This window comes from Peromyscus leucopus, chromosome 23 (assembly GCF_004664715.2).
Source record: "Peromyscus leucopus breed LL Stock chromosome 23, UCI_PerLeu_2.1, whole genome shotgun sequence".
Taxonomy (NCBI): Eukaryota; Metazoa; Chordata; class Mammalia; order Rodentia; family Cricetidae; genus Peromyscus; species Peromyscus leucopus.
Genome location: NC_051082.1, coordinates 32,279,385 through 32,302,757, shown reverse-complemented (window position 1 = coordinate 32,302,757; position 23,373 = coordinate 32,279,385). Strand labels below are relative to the sequence as shown.

Below are 23,373 nucleotides of genomic sequence, written 5' to 3'. Positions count from 1 at the left end.
CATACACTCAAGTCCTGTATATAAAATAGTGCCATGTGTACAGAGAACCCGCTCCTATCCCCCCTAGACGAGTGGTTCTCAACCATCCTGACCCTTTGATACAGTCATACAGTTCCTCTTGTTTCCTCCAACCGTAAAATTATTTTGTTGCTACTTCATAACTGTAATTCAATACTGTTATGAATTGTAATGTACACATCTGTGCTTTCTGATGGTCTTAGGTGACCCCTGTGTTAGGGTCATTTGACCCCCCACAGGGGCTTCAATCCACCTCCCTTTGCTTATAACACCGAAGACAGTGTAACTTCCTTGTGAATAGCTGCTTCTCTGGACTATTTAGGGAACAATTGCGACCCCCAAACCCAAATGCCTCTGCGTTTTCAGCACCAATGCATTTTTCCTCAATGGTTTGGATCCATGGTCAATTCGCTGAAGCCGTGGTTGCAGAAAGTAAAGATTCAGAGAATCACCAGGACTGTTAATGAGCCCCGGGCTTTCTTTCCATGTGTGGGGAGGTAACAGGGACTGAGCAGTAAAGGAACCAGCTGACTTAGAAACGGGAAATGCGGGAGTTTCATCCCAGGGTCCAATTATCACCAAACACTGTGCACACCAAGATTCTCCCCTCCCCCTCACTTGCATGGGTGTAGCCTCAAGAGCCAAATTGGACAGGGATTGGATCTAGCACTCCTGGTCACACAACTTGTCCCATCTGACCGGAGGAGAGGCTGTCAGCTGCCACTGCATCTGACTCTGTGGGAAATTCGCTAGCTGTACCCCCGACCCCTGCCTCCGCCCTGACAGCTCAGACTACCCATGCTGGTCCTTGAAGCTGATTTGTGGCTTGCATGTGGGGACATTTCCGGTATCTGGTGCCTCTTCAGCACAGCCTTCCCGGGTTGTAACTCCAGCTAGGGTCGCTGTTTGCTTCCCCCTGCCAGTTCCAGACAAACCTTTCTGATGTCCCTGGACACATTCCTGCTGAAGAGGCTGGCTCGGCTCTGCCTTAGCTTGCCAAGGCCAGCCTGCCTGCTCTGCCTGTTCCGGAGAAAGAGCCTTTCTTCCTTAATGCTTGCTTTGGAAATGATAGCAATCTTCTAATTTATGCATCAAGTTATTTTGTGTTTCCTGAAAGCCAAACCAGAATGACGTCATGACGTCTGCAATAGCGTCAACAGCTATGACTGCAGGACCAGCATTTTCCAGATGAACACCGAGGACACCTTCCTTTGTTCTGTCCCTGCCGCACATGTCCCATACCCATCACGGGACCACAGAATCCAGCAGAAGTCTTGATCTTGGGAGGCCCTCAGTCTCTGGGGACTCTTAAGATGCCTTCTACGAGGATCTCAAGTCACTCTTCCCACTGTTCCCTGGGTGATGACAGGGTGGGGGGATTGGGATAGCAGCAAGGCGCCCTCTGATGGGGGGGGGTCACATCAGCACTTCCCTAAATGGGGAATGTGTGGAAAATTCCTAACTGGTGCCAAGCACATGAGCTCCTGTGTTCACTCAAGAGGGCTAAATATAGACACCAGTATCAACCATCCAAACTGTCTCGGTGACGGAGTCCAGGCCTTGCAGAACCCAAGGAAGCCACTCCTCTCCGGGGACTGTTTAGTCTAAGACAGGCTTAACTTCCAATGGGTACTTGGGGGGCACTCATGCTCTCCCCAAGTCAGCAGCGGCAGCGGCCTCTTAGACCCATCTCCATTTGACTGTGCACCTCTCCTTCACAGCGCTGGCTCTCCATTTATTTCAGTATGGCATACACATCTTCAACGTGGAAGCCAAGATGATCAGGGGCCAGGAAACATCCACCTCACCCTTCTCCAGTTCTGAATGTAGGTCTGCTCCCCCCAGGGAACCTGCCTGTCTTTGAAGACCTGGCTCTCCATGCCATGGTCTTCCACAGACTCCAGAGAATTCCTTTTCCCTTTTCCCTAGCTAGACGCACCTGGCAGAGCACAGAACCCACTCATTCTCATAACACCAAGCAACTGGACACGTGTCCAAGCCCCAAGCCAGTCTGCCACACTCTGTTACCTTAACCCGCTTAGTCACCAGAAGTTATCCATTTCGATGGCTGACACTAACTACCTCATGGACCTAGTGGTAATAGGAAGTGAAACTGTCTCTCCTAGTTAACATCACCTGTGTGACCACACCTGGGCATCGGCCATCCATGCCGCTCTTGGAATGAGCAACTAATCAATAAGACGAAGATTGCACCCTAGTATCTCCGGGCGGCTTCTCCAGTGACCCCAGAAACAGGAAGCTTATATGCTACCACACACTGACTGAGCACCTACTATGTGACTATGTGCCAGGCAAATGGCATTTTGGCCTCCAAGAAGCCAGTGTCTCAGAGTGAGCTGAAATACAAGCAATTACAGAATAGTGTGAGGTAGCCCAGGAGGCGATGGCTGTCTTGGAGATTTAAACCGAGGCCGGAGGAGGAACAAGCAGGGTCTGTGAAGGGAGCTTCCCAGGCAAAGGCCAGGAGAACCCGTGAAACACAACGACACCAGGGGCTTCTGGGAACCTTTGTCACCCTACCAGATGGGCCCATAGTTTTTTTTCTTTGTAACTTCTGACCCTGGTCTGCAATATTCACTGGAAGAACTGTTATTTGTCTGCAAGAGGTACTGAGGACAACTTATGAAATTCACTGTCATCTGAGCATGCTTCTAAGATGTAATTCCTTTGCCTAGTGTGTGTGTGTGTGTGTGTGTGTGTGTGTGTGTGTGTGTCCAAGAATTCTTAATAGTCTTTGCTGTACTTTTTTAAAAACGACATGTTTATGCTGTACTTATTTATGTGTTGTGCATGTGTGGGTACGCACGTGTGACAGCATGCGCTTGTGGAGACCACATGCACCGGATCCCCTGGAGCTCCAGGTAGTTGTGAGCTACCTGGAGTGCTGGGATGTAAACCTAGGGCTTCGGCAAGACCAGCCAGTGCTTGTAGCTGCCAGGCCATCTCCTCAGCCCCCTCCCAACAGTTTCAGCCTGTTCTATGTAAGCGCTGATCTCGGGGCACCAACCATGTGACGTGGGCCATGTTGTTCCCAAGCCACACAAAGAATTCAATAGGAAGTGGAAAGGCTGGGGGGGGGGCAGTGGCACCTGTGATCCCAGAGCTTGGGGGGCAGAGGCAGACGACAGCAGGTTCCGGGCCAGCTTGGGCTGTACAGTAAGACCCTGCCTCGGAGGACAAAAGAGGGTAGGGATCTTTCTGGTATTTGAGGAAATAACTGGGTCCTTTCTACTGTGAATTAAAATCCACACCCGGCACACTTATACACTAAGTTTTCCACTCTTATCTGAAACAACATTGCCTCTTGCCCATGAATGTAGGTTCATTCAACTTGGTAAAATGTGTCATACTGAGGAAATCTTTTCTTTGGTACCTTCAGGTGAACACACACATCTCCACAATGATTTCCCCGGCTTTCTCTGCACAGACCATTCATTTTCAGCGTGAATATTGAAAAATGTGGCCAGATTTATTGCAGAGCTCTGAGGAGAAAGCCCTTGAGATGTGGGGTTTTACAGCCTTAAGATAGTGCTGACACAATGTTTGAGTTAATCAATAAGTATTATTTCCTTCCCAAATAATTAACACGAAGCTACTGTGTTTGAATAATGACTCGCTTTTCAACTCCGAAATGAAATTTAATATAAACCCACTCAACACAAAGTCCCGCTCATTTTTTAATACTCTTCCATACACTTCCGTGTCTAATTGTGTGAACAGTATACTCAAAACCCTGTATGAAAAGAAACCAGACTGACTAAACTTAAAAGGTCGCTCCAGCCTTTTCCCCACGTGCATGCTGGGAGAATCACTAGTTAAAAGAAAACATCTTGTTTACCCCAGAGACGGTGGCTAATGAGGGAGCATCATCCCGGCAGGGAGATAACGAGGGGGGATCCACATCTGGATGGCTAACGAGCAACTGGAAAGGACAGAGACTGATGGGGCCAGGGAGGAGGAATGCTAATCAGACAGGCAAGGCAGGAGCACTCTGGAGCGAAGGCAGGAGGGGCAAGGAGCCAGCATGGAGGAGGCGAACCCCTTCATGTTGCACTTGCTGGACTTGGTGGACTCTCCCTTCCCCTCGTCACTTTCCCAAAAGTGTGACCATAATGCACCCCTCCAACCAGACTGCGTCTCTGCTAAAAACCACACCAGACCAAAAACCCCCAGGAGACCTGCACTTTTGCTAATACCAGTTAAGAAACGCAAGCCTGGCTTCCAGGATGGAGAAGTCTCTGCCTTCTCTATGCACTGCATTTTCTGCTGAGTTTATTGTAAGTGAGAACTACCCTCTTGCGTTTCCTCACGGTGAGCAAATGCATTTCCTCTTGTGCTCCTTGCTTGTAGTTACATCCCCACGCCTTGCCAGTTTAATAAAACCCCACCCCATTCATACAAAAGTAATTCAAAAGTTCCACCCTATCTCTAAGAACCTTGTCTACGATTCTCTCCCAACTTGTTTCAGAGTTGGGGAGTGGCCAGAACCTTCATTTAATACCCTCTAGTCTGTAACTAGTTTTTAATTGCTCTGTATGTGCCATTGTTGTCTATACAACCTGCAATTTCCCTGGAAAGTGGGAAAGCACAGGGAATTAGTAACTGATAACAGACTGCTAGCATGTTTCTAAATAATTCTTTGATGGTCTCTGTAGCAACGAGGCATGGAGGGAAACAGTTATAAATATGGCTAATTGGAGAGCTTTGGGTAAGTCGGAAGATAACAAGCATGGATAGCTTCTAAAGACTTATTTATTTTTATTTTATGTGTATAGGTGGATTGCCTGCATGTATTTATATGTAGCACCTGCATGCAGTACCCAAGGAGGCCAAAAGAGGGCACTGGATCCCCTGGAACTGGAGTTACAGATGGTTGTGAGTCACCACATGGGTGCTGGAAATGGAGCCCAGGTCCTCTGCAAGAGCAGCCAATGCTCTTAATTGCAGAACCACCTCTCCAGCCCCAACACAGACAGTTTTAAGAACCATTTTCTCACTTAGCAGGTTTTTTTTTTTTTTTTCCATTTTGTTTCTTAGGAAGATTGTATTGTACAGTTTCTCCCGGGCATCACGGTAGAGAGCCAATCCCAGGCACTGATTGTATTGTACAGTTTCTCCCGGGGCATCACGGTAGACAGCCAATCCCAGGCACTGCTTTCTTAGCCTCATCTCTGAAATGACTTAAAATGTTGCTTTCACATCTCGCCATTTTAAAAAACAACATCTTAGCTCCAGTGTAATCAAACTGCAAAAAAAATCGTTAGCTCTTAAAATCAAATGTCCTCTTTCATAGTTACGTGATGTAGTAGAAAAGGTTTATTTTTGGAGGGAAAATCTGGGCTAGAGCAATCAGGGAAACTTTCTGATGATCTTTACTACACACTAACATTTTCAAACTATGTTGATGTTTGGCTGTGAGGACTAACAGAGGGCATGGCTTCCTGGGATGATATGTCCAAAGGTGGAGGAAATCCTACATCTCCTACCACAATGCCCGGGCAACAGGTAGCTACAGAGTGAGGGAAGGATTCAGGCATACTTCCTGTGATGTTATCTGAAAAGCAACAACACAAAAAAGCCTGCTTTGATTTTAAAAGAGGAAGCCCCCAACTCTTTAAAGAGCCCCAATAAATATATATCTATTAAGCATGATGCAGGAATACTATTCTGAAACACGGCAAAGAAAAAAAAAAACAAACAGGAAATATGGGCGTGAGCATAATGAAAAGGCTCATGAACCCAATTCAGTGTTTTACACTTTATCACAGAGCATAAGCACTAAATTTGGGGGTTCCAAGCTAAAACAAATGACAGCTACTTAAACATCGCACTTCTAAAGAGATGAGTAACATTGAATTATTTACCAAAATCCTTAATTGCAGGAATGATATAAGGAAGATTATTTTTAGCAATTTGATTTAAGAGAAAACAGGGGCAAGCTCACTTTTGGATATATTTTCTCAAACAAGGCTCATCTCTCTCTCTCTCTCTCTCTCTCTCTCTCTCTCTCTCTCTCTCTCTCTCTCTTCCTCCCTCCTCCCTCCCTCCCTCCTTCCCTCCCTCTCTCTCTTACTTCTGTCTTACTCTATAGTTCAAGCTGACCTGGAACTGGCTATGTACACCAGGATGATCTCAAAAACAGAGAACTGCCTGCCTCTGCCTCCCGAGTGCTGGGATTAAAGGTGTGCACCACCCCTGGAAAATCTCTATTCAAAAGGTTTTATATATATATATATATATATATATATATATTCCATATATATATATGATCTTATTATGCTGCCCTTGGTGGCCCAGACTTCTCTGCCTACCCACCTTACCCACTTCAGCCCAGTTGAGGTGACAGGCAACATCTCCGTGTCTGGCTTTGTTTCTGGAACTTGTGGACCTGAATTCAGGAGTACAGACTTTATGATATTGCTCGGCATGTGGCTTATCTTTCCCTTAGTGAACTATTGTCATAAAGTTCCCTTGGACTCCTTTCCACAGCCATTATCTCTTGGAAAAGAGCCGCTTCGGTGTGGATTCTATAGATGCTTCCTGTTCGTCTATTTCTCAACAGCACACACATGCACATACATGGCTTAAGCTCTGGCTCTGGCCGACAGAAGCCAAATTCACTGGAACGTCTGCACCTGAACAGAAGTCCTACGTGAGTTTTAAGGGACAGTTAAGTTTTCTGAGATGGTGTGTGAGTGGTAGGTCAGGGTTCATGAGCAGAACTGACAGAAGATGATCCCCAGTGATGGCCCTGTAACGAGTTTTAAATTAAGCCATATATTTCCATGTCTCCTGGTCACACACTCTACCCCAAGCTAGTTGATGCCACATGGGTAGAAAAGAGGCAATTTCAGGCTCTTCGTCCCCCGTGAGATTCCATTTCATGCATCTTTGATGAAATATATAGCACAAGAAGAGTTCTTGCTAGTAGTTATCTAGAGATGGAATTAAAAACACCCAGCCCTCTGCAAGCTCCCAGACCAGGCAAGAGTGAGAAGCAAAGCCAGGCTTTGTGTTGAATTTCTACTGCACAGTGCTTGCTCTGATTCCATTTCCATTCTCCGGCTGTGGATTTTCTTTCTAGCGAACCCTCACACTCCCTGGCTCACCAAGTGTTGGCCCCATGCTTCCACTTTGTGACGGGAAAGTCACATAGCAAACTAGACCCCTGTGCCTCCCTCTCTGACATGGACAATCAATCTCAGGAGGAGATGCCCTTTAAACTTGGAGTGATAAACTTCCCAAGTTCCACTTTGGCTTAGTGAAAACACTGTGCCTAGCTGACCCACATCCTCACCACACCAGAGCATCTTAGGTTTCCCAGGTACATAAAATGCACTAAGAACCTTCCCAGGATTCCCCTGGCAGTTTGGATCTCAAGACCTTCCCACTATGTCTGCAAAATGCAACAGTTTTATCTGAGCCTGCAGGAACACATTATGTAAGGCCCCGCAGAGCCCGGGGGAAGAGCAGATGCTTTTCTGTGAGCACCACTCAGGATCCAGCACCCTGGAAGGAGAACCCGCAGCTTCCTGCTCACCAACAAAGCACACAGGCATGCGAGGGAGGTGGGGGGGGGGGGGCAGAGGTGGATGCTCGCACCTTCTCTGCCCCGACCAAGGAGGAGGGGAAGAGAGGAGAGGGAAGGCCAGGTACCGTCTTGTCCAGGCACTGGAGGCAGTTATAAAGCTTGCAGCAGCCGTGGCCCATCCCGGCGGCGGGCTCGCTCCACAGCACCTGCATTCAACGGGTCAGCCGCGGTCGGTCCCTAAGCCGAGGTGTTGGCTCCCCAAAGGATGCTCCGTGGAGCTGTCACAACTTCCATGTGGTCTCCCAGCTACCTTATTTCTCTGATAACTTCAGCAATTGCGGAGGGGAGGACCCGGGAGGAGAGGGCGGGGCGGCTGGCAAATCCTCCTGCGAGGAGGGAGGGGCGGGAGCCCGCCGGCGGCGCAGCGGCGGCGGCGGCGGCAGCAGCAGCAGCAACAGCAGCAGCGAAGGCCACCTCATCGCCGGGAATCCTCAGCGCCAGGCGGATGAACAGTCGCCTGACAACCCATCCTTTGACAGTGGCATCTCCAGGAGCAGACAGTCTCGCTGCTCTGGGTGTGGCACCGTCTCTGTACCGCGCAGACACGCCTTGAGAGGACGCAGGGCGCACACAAAAGGAGACCCGCGGGGAACCTAGGTGGGGAGTAGGGGTGGACCGAGGCGAGCTGGCCTCTGATCCAGCCCTGGCCGCCTGTCTGGCTAAGGAGTAAATTTATAAATGCGACTGATGACAAGGTCTCTCTGCCCAGGGACTCCACTGCCTACGGGAGGGCTCGTGGGCAAATCTTCATGCCCTGAACAATTGCTTGGGCTTCATTTGATGACATCTTTACACGTAAAATACTGCTATAACTCTAAGATCGCTGCCTTACACAAACCGTTCAAGAATCTTAAATACGATTAAATTAGGGTAGGAGGAAGGTATTTCCCCTAAGCAAATGGCCCAAAAGTCTTTTATGGAATTCGAACTTTCCAGTCAGCTTGTGATTTTTTTCAAAATGAAGACCAGAAGGGGCAAGAGCCAAAAGTTTTCTTCAAAAGAAAAACAAAAGAAGAGACTTTGTATTTTAAGATGTATTTACACAACCCTGGAAGTAAAATGCTCAAATATTTACAAAATTAGCTTTTCAGTAGAAAAATCCTAAAACTTATCATCAACAAAAATATAAAATTACAGAGATGGCTCAGTGGTTAAGAGCACTTGATGTTCTTCCAGAGGATCTAGGTTCTGTTCTCAGGACCCTCCTGGGGCAGCTCACAACCACCTGTAACTCCAGATCTAGAGGGGATCAAATGTCCTCTTCTGACATTTGCATAAACATCGTCCTCCCGGATCCTCCTCTCCGCACGCTTAAGTTATCAGGAGAAACAAGGTAGCCGGGAGACCACACGGAGGTTGTGACAGCTCCGGGGCATCATCCCTTTGGGAGCCCGCCGGGATGCATCACCACTGCTGCAAGCTTTATAACTGCCTCCCGTGCCTGGACAAGACAGTACTTGGCCTGGTACCCACAAAGCACACACACACTCACACACTCAAATAAACCTAAAAGAATACACAATTACTTTTTTTTTTTTTTTTAAAGGAAATTTGCCTACAGCTATAAGCAGACAATGCATGCTAAAGTTAGGCAAACTCATTAACCTAGCAGACTTTCCAACAGGTTTTTAATAAAGTAGTAGAAGCCGTGTGGATTTAGAGAGGACTATTTGGTGATCAAATAAGAATAGACTGGACTGTCTGCCCCAGTGTTGACATAATAAACGCAAGCCTTTCTTAACCCCTAGCAGATGAAGCAGGAGAATCTTTAGGGCAGCAATGTGACTAGAACTAAAAAATTATTAAATATCCATGCTCTTTGGCCCAGCACTTCCTCTTCCACCCCACAGCAGGGCTCAAACCAACAAGCAAGGACACACGGACGGGGCATTAAATTCAGCATCATTTGCACGCACGGAAACAGCACCCCTGCCCCATATTTTCAAGGCATCCCACTACACAAAGGGGCTTGCTGTTGAAGGAGCAAGCAGAATTTTACCCCAAACACAAAGCAAATGTTTGCTGGATATGGTGGCACACACCTGTACACTCAGCACTCTAGAAGCAGGAGGATTGTGAGGTGGAGGCTAGCCTGAGACGCTCTCTCAAAAGCAAAAACAATGCCCTCCCCACATACACACACACACACACACACACACACACACACACATTAGAGATATTCTCTGTCTCAGCAGCCAACCCCCACGGAGTGGGAGGCAAGAGGATGAGAGCGTTCCCACTCTTGAGTCTCTTCATCTGCGCTTCATTATTAGGAATATTTTTTGGTTTGCTTTCAAATGAAATGTACAGGGGAAATGCAAGGACCATCCACCCTCCAGGCCCTGTGGAGTGGGGAGCTGGGTGTGGTGGCTGGAATGAGAACGGCCCCCACAGCCTCATGTGTTTGAATGCTTGGTCTCCAGTTGGTGGAACTGTTTGGGAAGGATTAGCAGGTGTGCACTTGCTGGAGGAGGTGTGTCACTGGGAGCGGGCTTTGAGGTTTCAAAAGTCCATGCCATTCCCAGCATTTATCCTTTCTGCCTCCTGCTCGTGTGTCAGATGTGAGCTCTCCACACTGCTCCAGTACTATGCCTGCCTGCCTGCCGCCATGATAACAGCTGTGACAGTCATGGACTCACCCTCTGAAACAGAAAGCAAACTCTCAAATAAATGCTCTTTCATAAGTTGCTTTGGTGATGGTGACTCTTCATAGCAACAGCAAAGTAACTAAGACATGAGCTTCTGCTTTGTGGAGATGCTATCGGAGCAGCCCCTCAGAGGGAAGGATGCTCGTACACCTTGACCTTTCACCCGGGCTGAGACTTCCTAGAACTTCGGAAACCATGGGACAAAAGTCACTGTGTATAGAGTGGTGGTTTTACACACTGTATTCAGAGCAGCATGAACAGTGGTTCAAAAGGCAAAAGCAGCCCAAGTATCCACGGGTGGATGAAGGTTAAAAGAAAATGTGGAATATATATGCAATGGAATATTACTTGGCTTAGCAAAAGGAAGAAAAAAGGCATATCCACTGTTGTTGGCATTCTACCACTGAGCCACACTGCCAACCTCAGAAAGGAGACTGGACACATACTACAGTACGGCTGAACTTTGAGGAAATGACACCATGAATAAAAGATACTTTAAAAGAAGCCATAGCCATGTGAAGGGTTATCTACTGTTAGTTGACTGGTTAAAGCATCATGACTGTTGAGTCGGAATATTGCAGATCCAGAGTCAAATTGCTGAGCTATCTTTAGCCATCACTGTCCGTCTCTGTGGCTGACCTAACATGTGGCTGTCATGTGAAACTTTCTGGAATGTCCTCACCCATTTCTAGCCTCCACCAACACAGACACTAAGGACGTCACCAGGTCGCATCTGAGACCTATAGCAGACACTTCTCTACTTAGCTGTGAACCCCCGATGCTTCCAACTTGAAAAACACCTCGAGTAATGACTTTTCTTTTTGTTCTGTGACTCTTAAGACTTTCTTGGAAGAATTTCCATATTAGAACACATTATTTGGGGCAAGCTAAATCTGTGTTCCCAGGCTGGGGAGAAGCAGAGGAACAAGGTAAGGCGTGAGGCCCCGGAGAACCCATAATTAGCATATGGTACAAAAAGCCCACAGAGAGGCAGGCTGGATATGTCCTTACAAGGCTGAGGCACATGGACAGCAGAAGCCACCAGAGGAGGGTCTGTGGTTCATTGCAAAACTGAATTCCATATCCCGGGTAAAGATTTAAGTCATTGACGGGACATGGAGTTGTATGTTTATATAAATATATCAAGTTGTAACTTTTTTTAAGAGAATGTGCAAAGAAAGCCCACGCCATGCAAATGAGCCCCCAAAAACTCAGACAGGAAGAGAACCATCCCCAATTCTGTGAGTGGGACTGTTGGAGCTGTTTGAGGCGCCCTGCGTCAGCAAACTCAGAGACAGAATAGAAGGGTGGCGCCCTAGCGGCCCGGCTGGGGGTGGGGGTGGGGAAAGTCTGTTCAGTGTTTCACAAGGTCACAAGACGTTGCAGACTCTGGAGAGACAGCTGGGGGTAAGATGCTCGCCGTGTAAGCATGAGTTCGGCTCTCCAGCGCCTACATTAAAAAAAAGAAAAAGAAAGAAAAGCTGGGGGTGCTGAGACAGGAGGATTCCTGGGGCTTCCTGGCCAGACACTCCAGGTTCAGTGACAGACTCTGTCTCAAAAAAAATGAATAAATAAAAATAAGGTGGAAGGGGGCGGAACTCTGGCCTCCTCAGGCATATCTGCGTGCACGCACACACAGATATTGCAACACAACACAAGCGTACTTAACAATTCTGAACGATGCATTTAAAAATAGTTAATGCAGTTAAAGCCAAGAATGGTGGCACACATTTGTAACCCCAGCTCTCAGAAAGCTGAGACAGGAGGATTGCCACAAGTTTCCTGCCTATTTAAGCTACATAGTGAGTTCCAGGTCAGCCTGGGCTACACTGTGAAACTTTGTCTCAAAATAACCAGCACCGCCCCCCCAAGGCAGTTATGAAAAATTTTAAGTGTATTTTTAAAAACACAGTAGACATTGGCAGCTTGCATGCTCTTGGAGGCCAATAGTCCCTGCAGCGCAAGCTTGGATGCAGTCAAGCTCCAGGGAGCTGGAGGGTAACACTCGGAGGCTCCACAGGCCAATACTCCTCATCCTGAAGGAAATGGCTTCTTTCTAGACCAGGATACTCCGCCTTATTAGGAAACTGCTACTCGTTCATAGAAGATAGGCCACAGTCCTCGCAAATGCCTGGTCCAAGGCAGTGAGATGGAGATTGACATAAGGAAGGGGGCGGAGCTTAGGCTTCCTCCGTGGCCGGGGGTGGGGATTTCTTTGCCCCATTCTGAAACCGGTGATAGGGGATAGGATTCCAGGGTCAGCTGCCCAGGCTTCAGCAGCGTTCTCCTCTAGAATAGCTTCCTTCTCATCAATCAAAATGAGAAGCACACTCAAAAATAGCAATGAACAGAGGCCCACTTCCGGTCTCAACGGTTCACAAAACTTTGGCACATTTTGTTTCATCCATTTTTTTCTTTTTTTTTTTTGGTTTTTCGAAACAGGGTTTCTCTGTGTAGCCCTGGCTGTCCTGGAACTCGCTCTATAGACCAGGCTGCCCTCAGTCACAGAGATCCGCCTGCCTCTGCCTCCCAAGTCCTGGGATTAAAGGCATGCAACACCACCACCCGGCTCTGTCCATTATTTTCATCATCCCAGATTTAGTAACAATCATTAGGACTTTAGTTGGGCTTGGTAGCAAGGGGCTGTGACCCCAGGTGCTTGGGAGGCTGAGGCAGGGGGATTGCAAATTCAAGACTGGCCTGGCTAATAGAGCAGATTGAAGTACAGCTGGGCCAATTTAGCAAGACCTTTTTTTTTTTAAACAACGGAAAAGGCTCTATTGCAATTCTCAGAAACTAAAAAGTCAACTTATTTTCTCCTTCTCTCTTTAAATTTTTCTTTTTTCCCCTCCTTTTCATAAGTGTTCTACAGCAAAGTCCTACTTACTTCAGCATATATTGATAAAATTTATGGGCATTTCCTTATCTAACTACGATGCTACTGAATGAACACTTAATAAAATGGACACTGTATCTTTGGCCTCTAATACCCAACTCTAAGACAAAATTTTGCTGATCGGCATTTTCCCCCCTTCTTTGTTCATGGATTCTATCGGGTTCAAGTCCTCTGTCCCCTCTGGACAACAATCCCCATTCTTCCTCTCTCCCTCAGGTCATCGGCTTGTTCAGACCTGGCCAGCTGCCCCACTGAATGCCCCACAGGCTGGACCTGCCTCTTGGAGCCTCTCTAATCTGATTCATTTGTTCTCAGGTCTGGGTTGGACTCAAGCCCAGTTCTAGGGGGTAACAGTCTCACAGATGTGGGGCTATGGGCATGCCAGGAAGCACGTGATGACTGGGTAGCCCTTCTACAGTTATTAGCTGGAATCTGTATGTAAGTTATTTCCCCAGCCGGGCATTCAGCACAGTAGTGCACCTGCTTAGCATCCCCGAGAGCCTGGGTTTGATCCTCAGCTAGACAGTAATAACTTTCTTCATTATTCAATCCCTTGCAATATACTTTGTCCAGGAAAGACAACCTGGAGGCTAATTCCTTTGCTTCGGAGTGCTGATTTTGGATAAAATCATGGTACTGCAGTAGAACCCAAGGAGGCTGACAGTGGCGTTTGCTTTCTCCAGTTTCATTTCAGACATTACTATAAATTCTGAACTGGTGTTTGTCTTAACATGCACATGTTTTTGGTTAATTGTATTTAACCTTTTCAAATACTCAGCATACTGAAGCTTTACCCTATGGAGCGACTTCTCGGTGGTCCCTCTGTCCTTTGACGCAGCTCATCTGTCTGTCTTTCTTGCTATGTGGCCAAAGACATCAGCTCTTATGTATGCTTCCTGCCACAGACCTGAAATCCTCTCACCTTGCTGGGTGGGGATGGTTATTAGAATCCACATGCTTGAGTGACATCGTCATCACCTGAGGACCACTGGGAGGAAGGAGGAGGTGCCCCTGAAAGGAAGTCATCCTTCCCATTGAAAAACATCCTTTGAGGAAGAAATCTGGATGTGTGTGTGGGGGTGGGGGGGCTGGTAAGGAGGAGACAGCCCCTCCTTTGGGGACCTTTGAAGCTGGGGCTTGACTCTGGATGGAGGAACAGGCAGTGAAACTTATTCGGGAAGAAAAATTGGTCCTTTACGACGGTGGTGAAGGGAGGGGATGACAGGTTCTAGGTTCTGAACAGGAGTTCTCCAGGGCTAGGAATCTAGTTCAGTGCTAGAGCATGCACGTAGCTTATGTGAGGCCCAAGTTCCACCAACAAAATAAACAAAACTCCAGGGACCCCCGTGTGCTCCCATAACCGCAGAGGCTTAGCTTCTCAAAGCTGAACAGGAAAGGGCTTAGGCGGCCGGCGTTTGGAAAAATTGGTTCCGAAAGCAGCAGCATGGTGGCTTTTCATTCTTTAAAAAGCTTGGGCCCGACCTTCATTGTAAGAGGGAATGGGGGGTGGGCTGGGAGGGGGAGGCTGGAGGGGCAGGAGGAGGGAAGAGGGGGATCCTTGATTGGTATGTAAAATGAATTTTAAAAAAGCTTGAGATTGCCGGGCGGTGGTGGCGCACGCCTTTAATCCCAGCACTCGGGAGGCAGAGCCAGGTGGATCTCTGTGAGTTTGAGGCCAGCCTGGGCTACCAAGTGAGTTCCAGGAAAGGTGCAAAGCTACACAGAAAAACCCTGTCTCGAAAAACCAAAAAAAAAAACCAAAAAAGACAAAAACAAACAAACAAAAAAAAAGCTTGAGATGTTGGAGCTGGAGAGACGGCTCAGTGGCTAAGGACACTGGCTGCTCTCTTGTGAAGGACTGGTGAGACAGAGGATCACTGTGTAGCCCTGGCTGGTCTGGAACTCTATAGAGACCAAGCTGGCTTCGAACTCCAGACTGGAGTTAAGATAGTTGTGAGCTGCCACACAGGAGCTGAGAACCCAACGTGGGTCCTCTGCAAGAACAGCAAGTGTTCTGAACCACTGAACCATCTCTCCGGCTCTACTCTATCCCTCTGGAAACGGAAGCTAAAATATACTCTTTCAAGTCACCCTGGTCCACGGCAACAGAAAAGTAATTGAGACGACATCCCTCACCACAACTGGGCACAACCACACAAATCCATGAGGTTTTTGGTCTGCAAACAACTCCAGTCTGTTTCCTGATACTTGTAAGGCAAGATCCTGAATTCCGTCAGCAGAGAAGCACAAACTGGGTTATTTATTTCATTTTAAATCCGACAGCACGAGATGTCAACCAAGATATGTTCGCTCCCTTTCCTGATGTATTAACGATAAATTTTGCAAGGTACCAATTTTTTCAAAGACCAGAAAGTCATTGTACGTTGCAAATATGACATGACAACATTCCCCCTACATAATGAACATATCGATACATCCTGTCAACCAGAGTTATGCTCCTGTCTTCTTAAAAACGCCATTTAAGCAAAACAAGGTGGGGGGGCATCCCCAAAGGGGTTGTTGAGTTGCCGCACAGCGTAGCTGGTTGCCTCATTAAAAACACAGATTTCAGGCAACCTGGTTAATAAGCCCGGCCTTGCTATGAAAATCAGTGGGTTCGTTTAATACGGCAGAGCCTGCTGGTGGCTCGGACTGTACCCTCAGTGGAGGGTGGACCCAGTTTCTCAGCTGGAAACTGTCTTGGTTTTCCTCATTCTCGTCATGGCACCTCAGTTCACTCACCATGAACCAACAGCCAAGGAAATCCCCCCCCCCATTTTTCCTCTCACCAGCTCCGCCAAGTATGGCCTAACAACTGTTCCCTGATTTACAATGCTTCCAGTATTTGACTTTATAAATGGTATGAAAGCAACACACACTTAGACACGGTGCTACGAAATCTGCATTTGGCTCTTTCTTGGGTAGGCGGTATGCAGCTCAGTCCTCTAGTATTATGTTAACTAGTGGCAGTGATTCCAGCTCCCAGTTAGCCCTGTGGCCACAAGGAGCCACATGTACAATATGATCTGCTAGTAAGCTACGATGGCCAGCATGTTAGGCACATTAAATGCCCAGAGAAAATAGGTTTATGTCTTCGGAGCATTTTCTTAATTGCTCATTGATGTAGGAGGTCTCAGCCCACTGTGGGCGGTGCCATCCCTAGGCAGGTGAGCCTAGGATATAAAAAAAAGTCGCTCTACAAGCCAGAGAAAGCAAGTCAGAATAGCTCATTCCCCAGCGGTCGGTCTCTGCTTCAGTTCCTGTCTTGGCTTCCCTTCATGATGGACTGTAGCTCAAAAGCCAAATAAGCCCTTTCCTCCCCCACGTGGCTCTTGGCCAGTGTGTTTATCAGCGACAGCAGAGCTAACTGAACCTTCCTTCACTGACACCCTGTCTAGGTTATGTCAACAGCCCCCAAACGACCTTCCATCCCCTTGGACCTCTCCTATGATCCCATTCTTTGCCCAGTTGCCAGGGTGATCTTCTAAACATGGAGACTGAGTGCTGTACTAACATCGTTAAATGGCATTTATGGTCGCTAAGACGTCATCCCACGAATGGTGAGTGAGCACAATTCTTGAATTTTTCCTTCCTTCTGGCCCCCTTAATCAGGAGGTCCAGTGACCGTGACTTCATTTCCCCCTTCCCATCCCCTCCCATCTCTCCAACTAGTCATCTTCCTCCCCTGCTTTTCCTTCAGCTGGCACATCATACACACAAGTGTATGGGATGGGCACGCATAGAAGCACACAAGTACTTTCTCGTATCATAGAAAACCCAGGGTCTGCTAATCAATGGAAATATGCTTGACTTGTCCTTCTGAGTTTGACTCTTTTGTGCTCAATATAGTGACCTCCAGGTTTATCTATTCTTCTATGAAATGATATATTTTATTTTGGGGGGGGAGTGGGAGGGTTTGAGGGTCTCACTATGTAGCCTTGGCTGTCCTGGAACTCCCTATGGAGACTGTAGATCAGGCTGGCCTTGACTACCTGCCTCTCCTGAGTGCTGAGACTAAAGCTGTGCCCCATTACACCTGGCTAATTTTATTCTTCTTTATAGCTGAATAAAGCCTCATGGTGTGAGACCAGCAAGATGCTCAATGGGTATTTTGAACCATCTTGCATGCTGGAATGAGGCCCCCTTGGTGATGGTGGTGGATGATTTTGATTTGAGTTGGATTTAGTTTGCAAGTATTTTATTGACAATTCTTGCACCTTTGTATCTCATGAAGATTATCCTATAATTTTATTTTCCTTCCTCCCTCTTTATTGTGTCATTATCTGTTGTTTTTAGCTTCCTATTGATTCTTTGTGGATTTCATATCATGTACCTGGATCCTATTCAGCTTCCCTTCCCTTTGCCTCTGTCCTCTGCCCCTGCAACCTCCCCCATAAAACAAAAATACAGTAAAATTTAAAAGAAAAGAAAAAAGAAAAAAGTTTTCTTTTCATCACGAAAGCTGCAGTGTGACACTGTAATTCACACAGCGTACCCCTCAGGTCATACATCTTCACTTGCGGGGAGTCATTAGTCTGATTCGAGGTCTCTGGCTTCTGCTGGGCCCTCACTGGGACTCCTCTCGGACATCTTGCTGTTGCCCTGTGTTATGGAGACCCCGCAGCTTTGGATTTGCAGGACCTGGCTCTTCACGTGCTCCAGCAGACATAGATGGGGTGATCTTGGGGTGAGTCAACACGCAGCCCTGGTTCTGGGCCTGGGCAGGTAGCTGGGTTGGTCAGCCTGCCAGCTCTCCCTCATCCTCACCACCAGGGGGAGCCCTCTGGCTCTGCTCCAGCTAGCCAGCTCTGTGCAGCAAGCAGCAAGGGCGAAGCTGGTTCTCCTGTTCTCACGTCCTCATGGCCGGCTCACCCATGTCCCCTCCAACAGGGTCAGCTCCACTGTGCTGCCCAGGCAAGGTGCGGGGCTGCTCTCCCTAGTGCTGCAGCTGGTGAGGGGCAGGGCCAGCTCTCCCACCTGCCACAGGTAGTGAGGGGTGGGGGAAAGGGAGGTGCCAACCACACGGCAGATGAGGGGCAAGGCCAGGTTTCCGTTGCTTGCTCACATCATTTGGGCCAGCTCACCTGCACCTTGTCGACGTGGTTAACTCTATTCTGCTGCCCAGGTCAGGAGCAGGGCCCATACTCGTGTGCTGCAGTTGGTGAGGGCAAGGTCAGCTCTCCTGACTGTCACAAGTGTTGAGGGGTGAAGGGGAGAGGCATTAATCTGGTTTTAACATCAGGAAAGTACTGGCCTCGTGAAATTAATTTAGAAGCATGCCTTTTTGTTTTATTCTCGTTTATTTTATGAATCAGTTCGAGGAAGGCTTGTATCAGCAGTCTAAACATCTGGTAGAATTCAGTTGTGAATTCATCTGGACCATAGCTTTTCTTCTTTTCTTTCTTTCTTTCTTTCTTTCTTTCTTTCTTTCTTTCTTTCTTTCTTTCTTTCTTTCTTTCTTTCTTTCTTTCTTTCTTTCTTTCTCTCTCTCTCTTTCTCTCTCTCTCTCTCTCTCTCTCTCTCCTTCCTTCCTTCCTTCCTTCCTTCCTTCCTTCCTTCCTTTCTTTTTTTGACATTTTATTACTGCTACAGTTTCACTACATGCTATCAATCTGTTTAAATTATTTATAACTGCTTAGTTTAGTCTGGGTAGGTCTAGAACTTATCCATTCTTTTTCTCCTTTTTTTTTTTTCCAGATTACTGGAACAGATTTTCAAAGCATACTTTAAGGATCCTCTGAGTGTCCTTGGTGTCTGTTGTGATGCCTCTTCCATCAGAACCTTAATAATTTGAGTCTTTTCTTCCTTTTGGTTACTTCGGCTAAGGATATAGCAATCTCACTTATCTTACCAAAGAACCAACCCTTTATTGATTTTTTTCACATTGCTTTGTATTTACTTACATTTCGTTAATGTCTGCCTTCATCTTTATTATTGATTTTCATTTACTGATTTTGGATTTGGCTTGTTAATAATTTTGAAGGGCTTGAGAAGCATTGTTTTCATTTTAGATTATTGTTTTTTAAAAAATGTTTATCCATTTCTTAATTTTTATGTGTATGTTTGCATCTACGTCTGTGCATCACATGTGTGTGGTGTTCGAGGAGCCCAGAGGGGGCGTTAGAGCCCAGGAAACTATGGTTGTGAGCTGCCCATGAAGGTGCTGGGAACTGAATGTGGGTCCTCTGCTCTTAGTAAGGCATCTTTCTAGCCCTAATTTTCTTGTATTTGTTTAAAACGTGGCTTGTCTTTTCAAATGTGCACTACTTCAGGGAAAGTACTGTGGGCTGCTGGAAGAATGTGTGTTCTTTAGTGGCTGTGTCAAGTACTCTGCAGATGTCTACTAAGTCCATGTGAACTACAAGGTCACTTAACCCTGGCTTTTTGCTGCTAATTTTTGGGAGGTCTGGCTGATCTGTCTACTGGCAAGAGTATGACATTGAAGTCACTACATTGTGTGGTATTAAAACTAGAAGGTTGCACAGCCACCTTCTTTCCTGGATTTAGAGACTTTTCTGCTAAGGTTTTATTGGATAATTCTCTGTGGTTCTGGTTTGAACTTCATTATTTATGCCCATGAATCACACATTTGGTTTTTAAATGAAGTCCCACAGATCTTATAAGCTCTGTTCATACTTATTTTTGTCCTTGTCTGAATGCTCTAACATTTCTTTTGTCTTACATCCCTCACATTCTATCTTCTACTTGATCCTTTCTATTGGTGAGGCTGTCCACTGAGTACATTGATGTACTGAGCCTTTTCCTCCCAAAATTTCAATGGAATATTTTCAGTGTTTCTCTCTTTTTATTGCTGTGTCCTGTGCAGCCTCCAGGGACTTGGACTTTTCTGGGGTCAGCAAGGGGATGAAAAAAAGACAGACACACAGACACAGACACATACAGTGGGGGGGGAAGAGAGAGAGAGAGAGAGAGAGAGAGAGAGAGAGAGAGAGAGAGAGAGAGAGAGAGAGGAAGAGGAAGAGGAAGAGAGAGAAGCAGAGAGAAGAAAGGAGAGAGAGGGAGAGACAGGGATCAGGTTGGGGTGGTTTGGGCTCTCTGCTGGAGAAACTGCAGCACCCTGGAAGTTCATCATGCTTATTTTAGAGTTGAACAGGGAGGTAAGGTTATTATATACAGCTGGACAAGGAAGAGGGGTTATGTATATGGATAAACAGGGAATCGGGGGTATTGTATTCAACTGAACAAGGGGCAGGTTTAACTACGTGGGTAGGAGCCATCTCTGTACAGGAACAGTCTTCAGGCAACCAACATTGGATGGTCGGGGAGAGATGCAGAGGACATTTTCTGCACACACCGTCAACATTCAGTCTAAGGAAGCTACGGTGGACATTTTTACGTACATCCTGTCAGTACGCTCACACCAACCAGAGGAAGACTTTGCCATTTCCCCATGGGTCTCAGGCTTTGGGGTTCCTAGACATAGCTGTATCAGTATCAGCAACACACATTCATTCAGTACTTCACTCATTCAGGGCATCCTCTGCTCCCTACATTTTATTAGATCCCTCTTTAATATCCTGTACTGACATCCTCATTTCTTCCAGAGAGACACAGGTCCATTAACCTGTGACAAATGTAACTTGGTACTGAACCAAACTCTGTCTGGGCCTGGTCTCTGGGTCTTGCCTTGGCTGAGAGCTATAGCAAGGTCCCCTCATATCTTTTCACACTGGCCTGCCTTCCACAGGAGTTCCAGGCGTCGTCCATGTAGGAACACCACTGTCATGGTTCTCTCTTCCTGGTGACTTTCTATCCTCCGCTCCCACCCTGATCATTGGCCATTAATCCCCAGCTGTCTGCTGTCACGGAGGCAGCTAATCTTTCTCCCTATTGCAAAGGTCCTGATGCTTATCATAAGAGTCCTGAAGAGCCTATCTTATCATGTAAGTGTCAGGATGACTTTTCTTCAGCAGGACGGATTGTACCTGGCGGAAGCCCAACACCTCGGCATGTTCTTTTCTGTTTTGTTCATTTTTCTCACATGATTCAAATTGAATTTTAAATTTGCTCAATCAATTCATATATTCAGAGCATCCTCCGTATGTAATTCCTTTATCCTCCTTGCACGTACCAAGGGTCTCCGCGCTATGCTAGGCGTCATGAGATTTCTTCTTCACTGAGATCGGTTCCCTTTTTGAGGCTGAGAGGGACGGCATCCACCCTGCTTGATGGGTCAGGGTGCCAAGAAAGGTCTGACGGGAAAACTTGGATGATCATGTCTCTTTCCAGAGGGCTAAGAATCTTTCTAAACTACAGGGTGGCTTTCTGATCCCGATGCTTCTGCCTGCATTCACTTGGCACACAGTAGCCCTGCACTAAAGCATGCTTGTTCCTAGGCCTCAGGAGGAGGACGGACAGCCCCCAGTGGCGGGAAGGCTCTGGCAACATCCACAGGCAGCCTGCACTATGACTTCAGTGATGGAGAACATGGGGACCACTGCTATGTGGGGATGGGGTGGGGCTGGAGGAGGGCTAAAAGAATTCTCGAGCTCTGCCTCCTTCTGAGGAATAGAAAAGAAGAAAGAAAGAAAATGCCAAAGAAGAAAGCGATAGGGACCCTCCGAGTTATTTCTGCCACAGCTGCTTTCCATCCACCTCCTCTGCCTCAGCAGTGAGGCCACAAGGACATCTCAGGCACCCGTGCCTATGAGTACTGCCGCTCAGAACTGGCCCAAAGGATGCTCTACAGCCACAGAAGGAGAGGCCAGATGTGGCCTTCTGTGTTGCCCCAGGAGAACATGTATTGAATGAGAAAGCGGGCCTTGGTGGCATCTCCTGGTATGTCTGGCACCGGCTGGCACATCTGCAACCTGACCCAGGAGGCACCCGAGATCGTCTCTCGCAGTGACAAGAAGTGACCTTGAAGTCCCGGTTGCTCTTGTTCCGTGCTGGACCCTGGAGCCCAGAGAAGTGTCTCTGCCACCAGGAATCCCTGAAGAAACCTAAGAACTGGATGACTGTAACTGCGAGAGGGATTTAAATGGATGTTAACATTAGCGCTACAGCCCGACGGGGCAGCCCCCCCACTGTATTGTTAAGCTAGATATTTTTAGGTCACCCACATTACCAGAGCAAGAGATGTGGGTCTTTTGTCAGCTAGAAGTGACTGTCCTAGGTAAGCGGCTTCAATGAAGACAGCACCCAGGGCTGGGGCTGGAGATTGGGAGATGCCACATTTGACCTCCCAGCTGCTGACAAGGCTGGGTCTCTTGGAAGCTCCGGCTGTCAAAGATGCCCCCCAGCAAGATGCCAGCACTTCTGCAGGTTCCCATGTCCTCAAAGGCCAGGACCACAGATAAGGGGACAAATCACACAGAACATAGTTCCTGGGAGAAATAGGTGTGGGGGAGGGATTTATTTGATCCTCGAGCTTCTGTGGGACCCAGATGGTTTTTAAGGGGCTTGAGCTATCATATGTGACCCCTTCTTACCACGTTTGATTTGTGTCCTGAAACAGCACGTAGAGCGTGAAAGCACACATCAGGTTCTTTACCCAAAGCAGGTCAGATTCTGGGTCACAGAAAGCAGGTGTATTTTAACCAGCTGAGAGGCATACATGATGAGGAGTTCAGACAATGTGGGCCGTGCGGTGGGCGCAGGTTTTCCCCTCAAGCTCGAACAAGGAAATGTAACTCAGCGTTGCTTCATTTTGCTATGAAAACCATTTTTCCATTGGAAGAAAAGCTCTCTCTTCTCCCAGCACATCCTCTCATAGACTATAACCACACAAAGGAGATGCTTTGTAAGTACACCCAGTAAATTTCCCCCTTTCCTTTGGGGGATTTCCCGTGATGTAATGGCAAAAAACAAAACACAGAACAAAACAAACAAATACACAAAAACACCAACAAAAATGATCGTTATCTTCAAAGCATTTTTAAAAAACTCTGTCCCCTCTCCAGGCTTAATTACATATATTTCATTTTGTTTGAAGGTGAGCCTCGAATGGCCGCCCCGGAACTGCTTGTCTGTTTTTCATGAGTAAGATGCCCTGGTGCAAGGATGTTCGGGATGAGCGTTTCCTAAGTGGGCCGCATGGTTCTGCAGAACAGTGTCAAGCTGGATGAAACGGAAGCTTCTGGGCCTCCAGGGGGCTGCAGCTCCTTTTCTTCTTGCATATTGAGAAGGTGGGGCCCCCTTCGTCAGCACGACCCTTGTGGGGTGTTGCAGAGGAGGGC

The 23,373-nt window shown here is 47.3% G+C and overlaps 1 protein-coding gene across 3 annotated transcripts in view; it reads right to left on the bottom strand.

Moving 5' to 3' along the window:
* Mtus2 (microtubule associated scaffold protein 2) overlaps positions 1 to 23,373 on the bottom strand; it is a 249,149-nt gene that overhangs the window by 52,194 nt on the left and 173,582 nt on the right. The window contains exon 1 of one of the 3 annotated variants that reach the window (XM_028878052.2): positions 7,696 to 7,983. The exons of the other annotated variants lie outside the window; for them this stretch is intronic. Coding sequence (XP_028733885.1) covers positions 7,696 to 7,782 — 87 coding nt within the window. The 5' untranslated portion in view covers positions 7,783 to 7,983. Of the gene's footprint in view, positions 1 to 7,695; positions 7,984 to 23,373 lie in introns of those variants that run through there. 3 annotated transcript variants of the gene reach the window in all.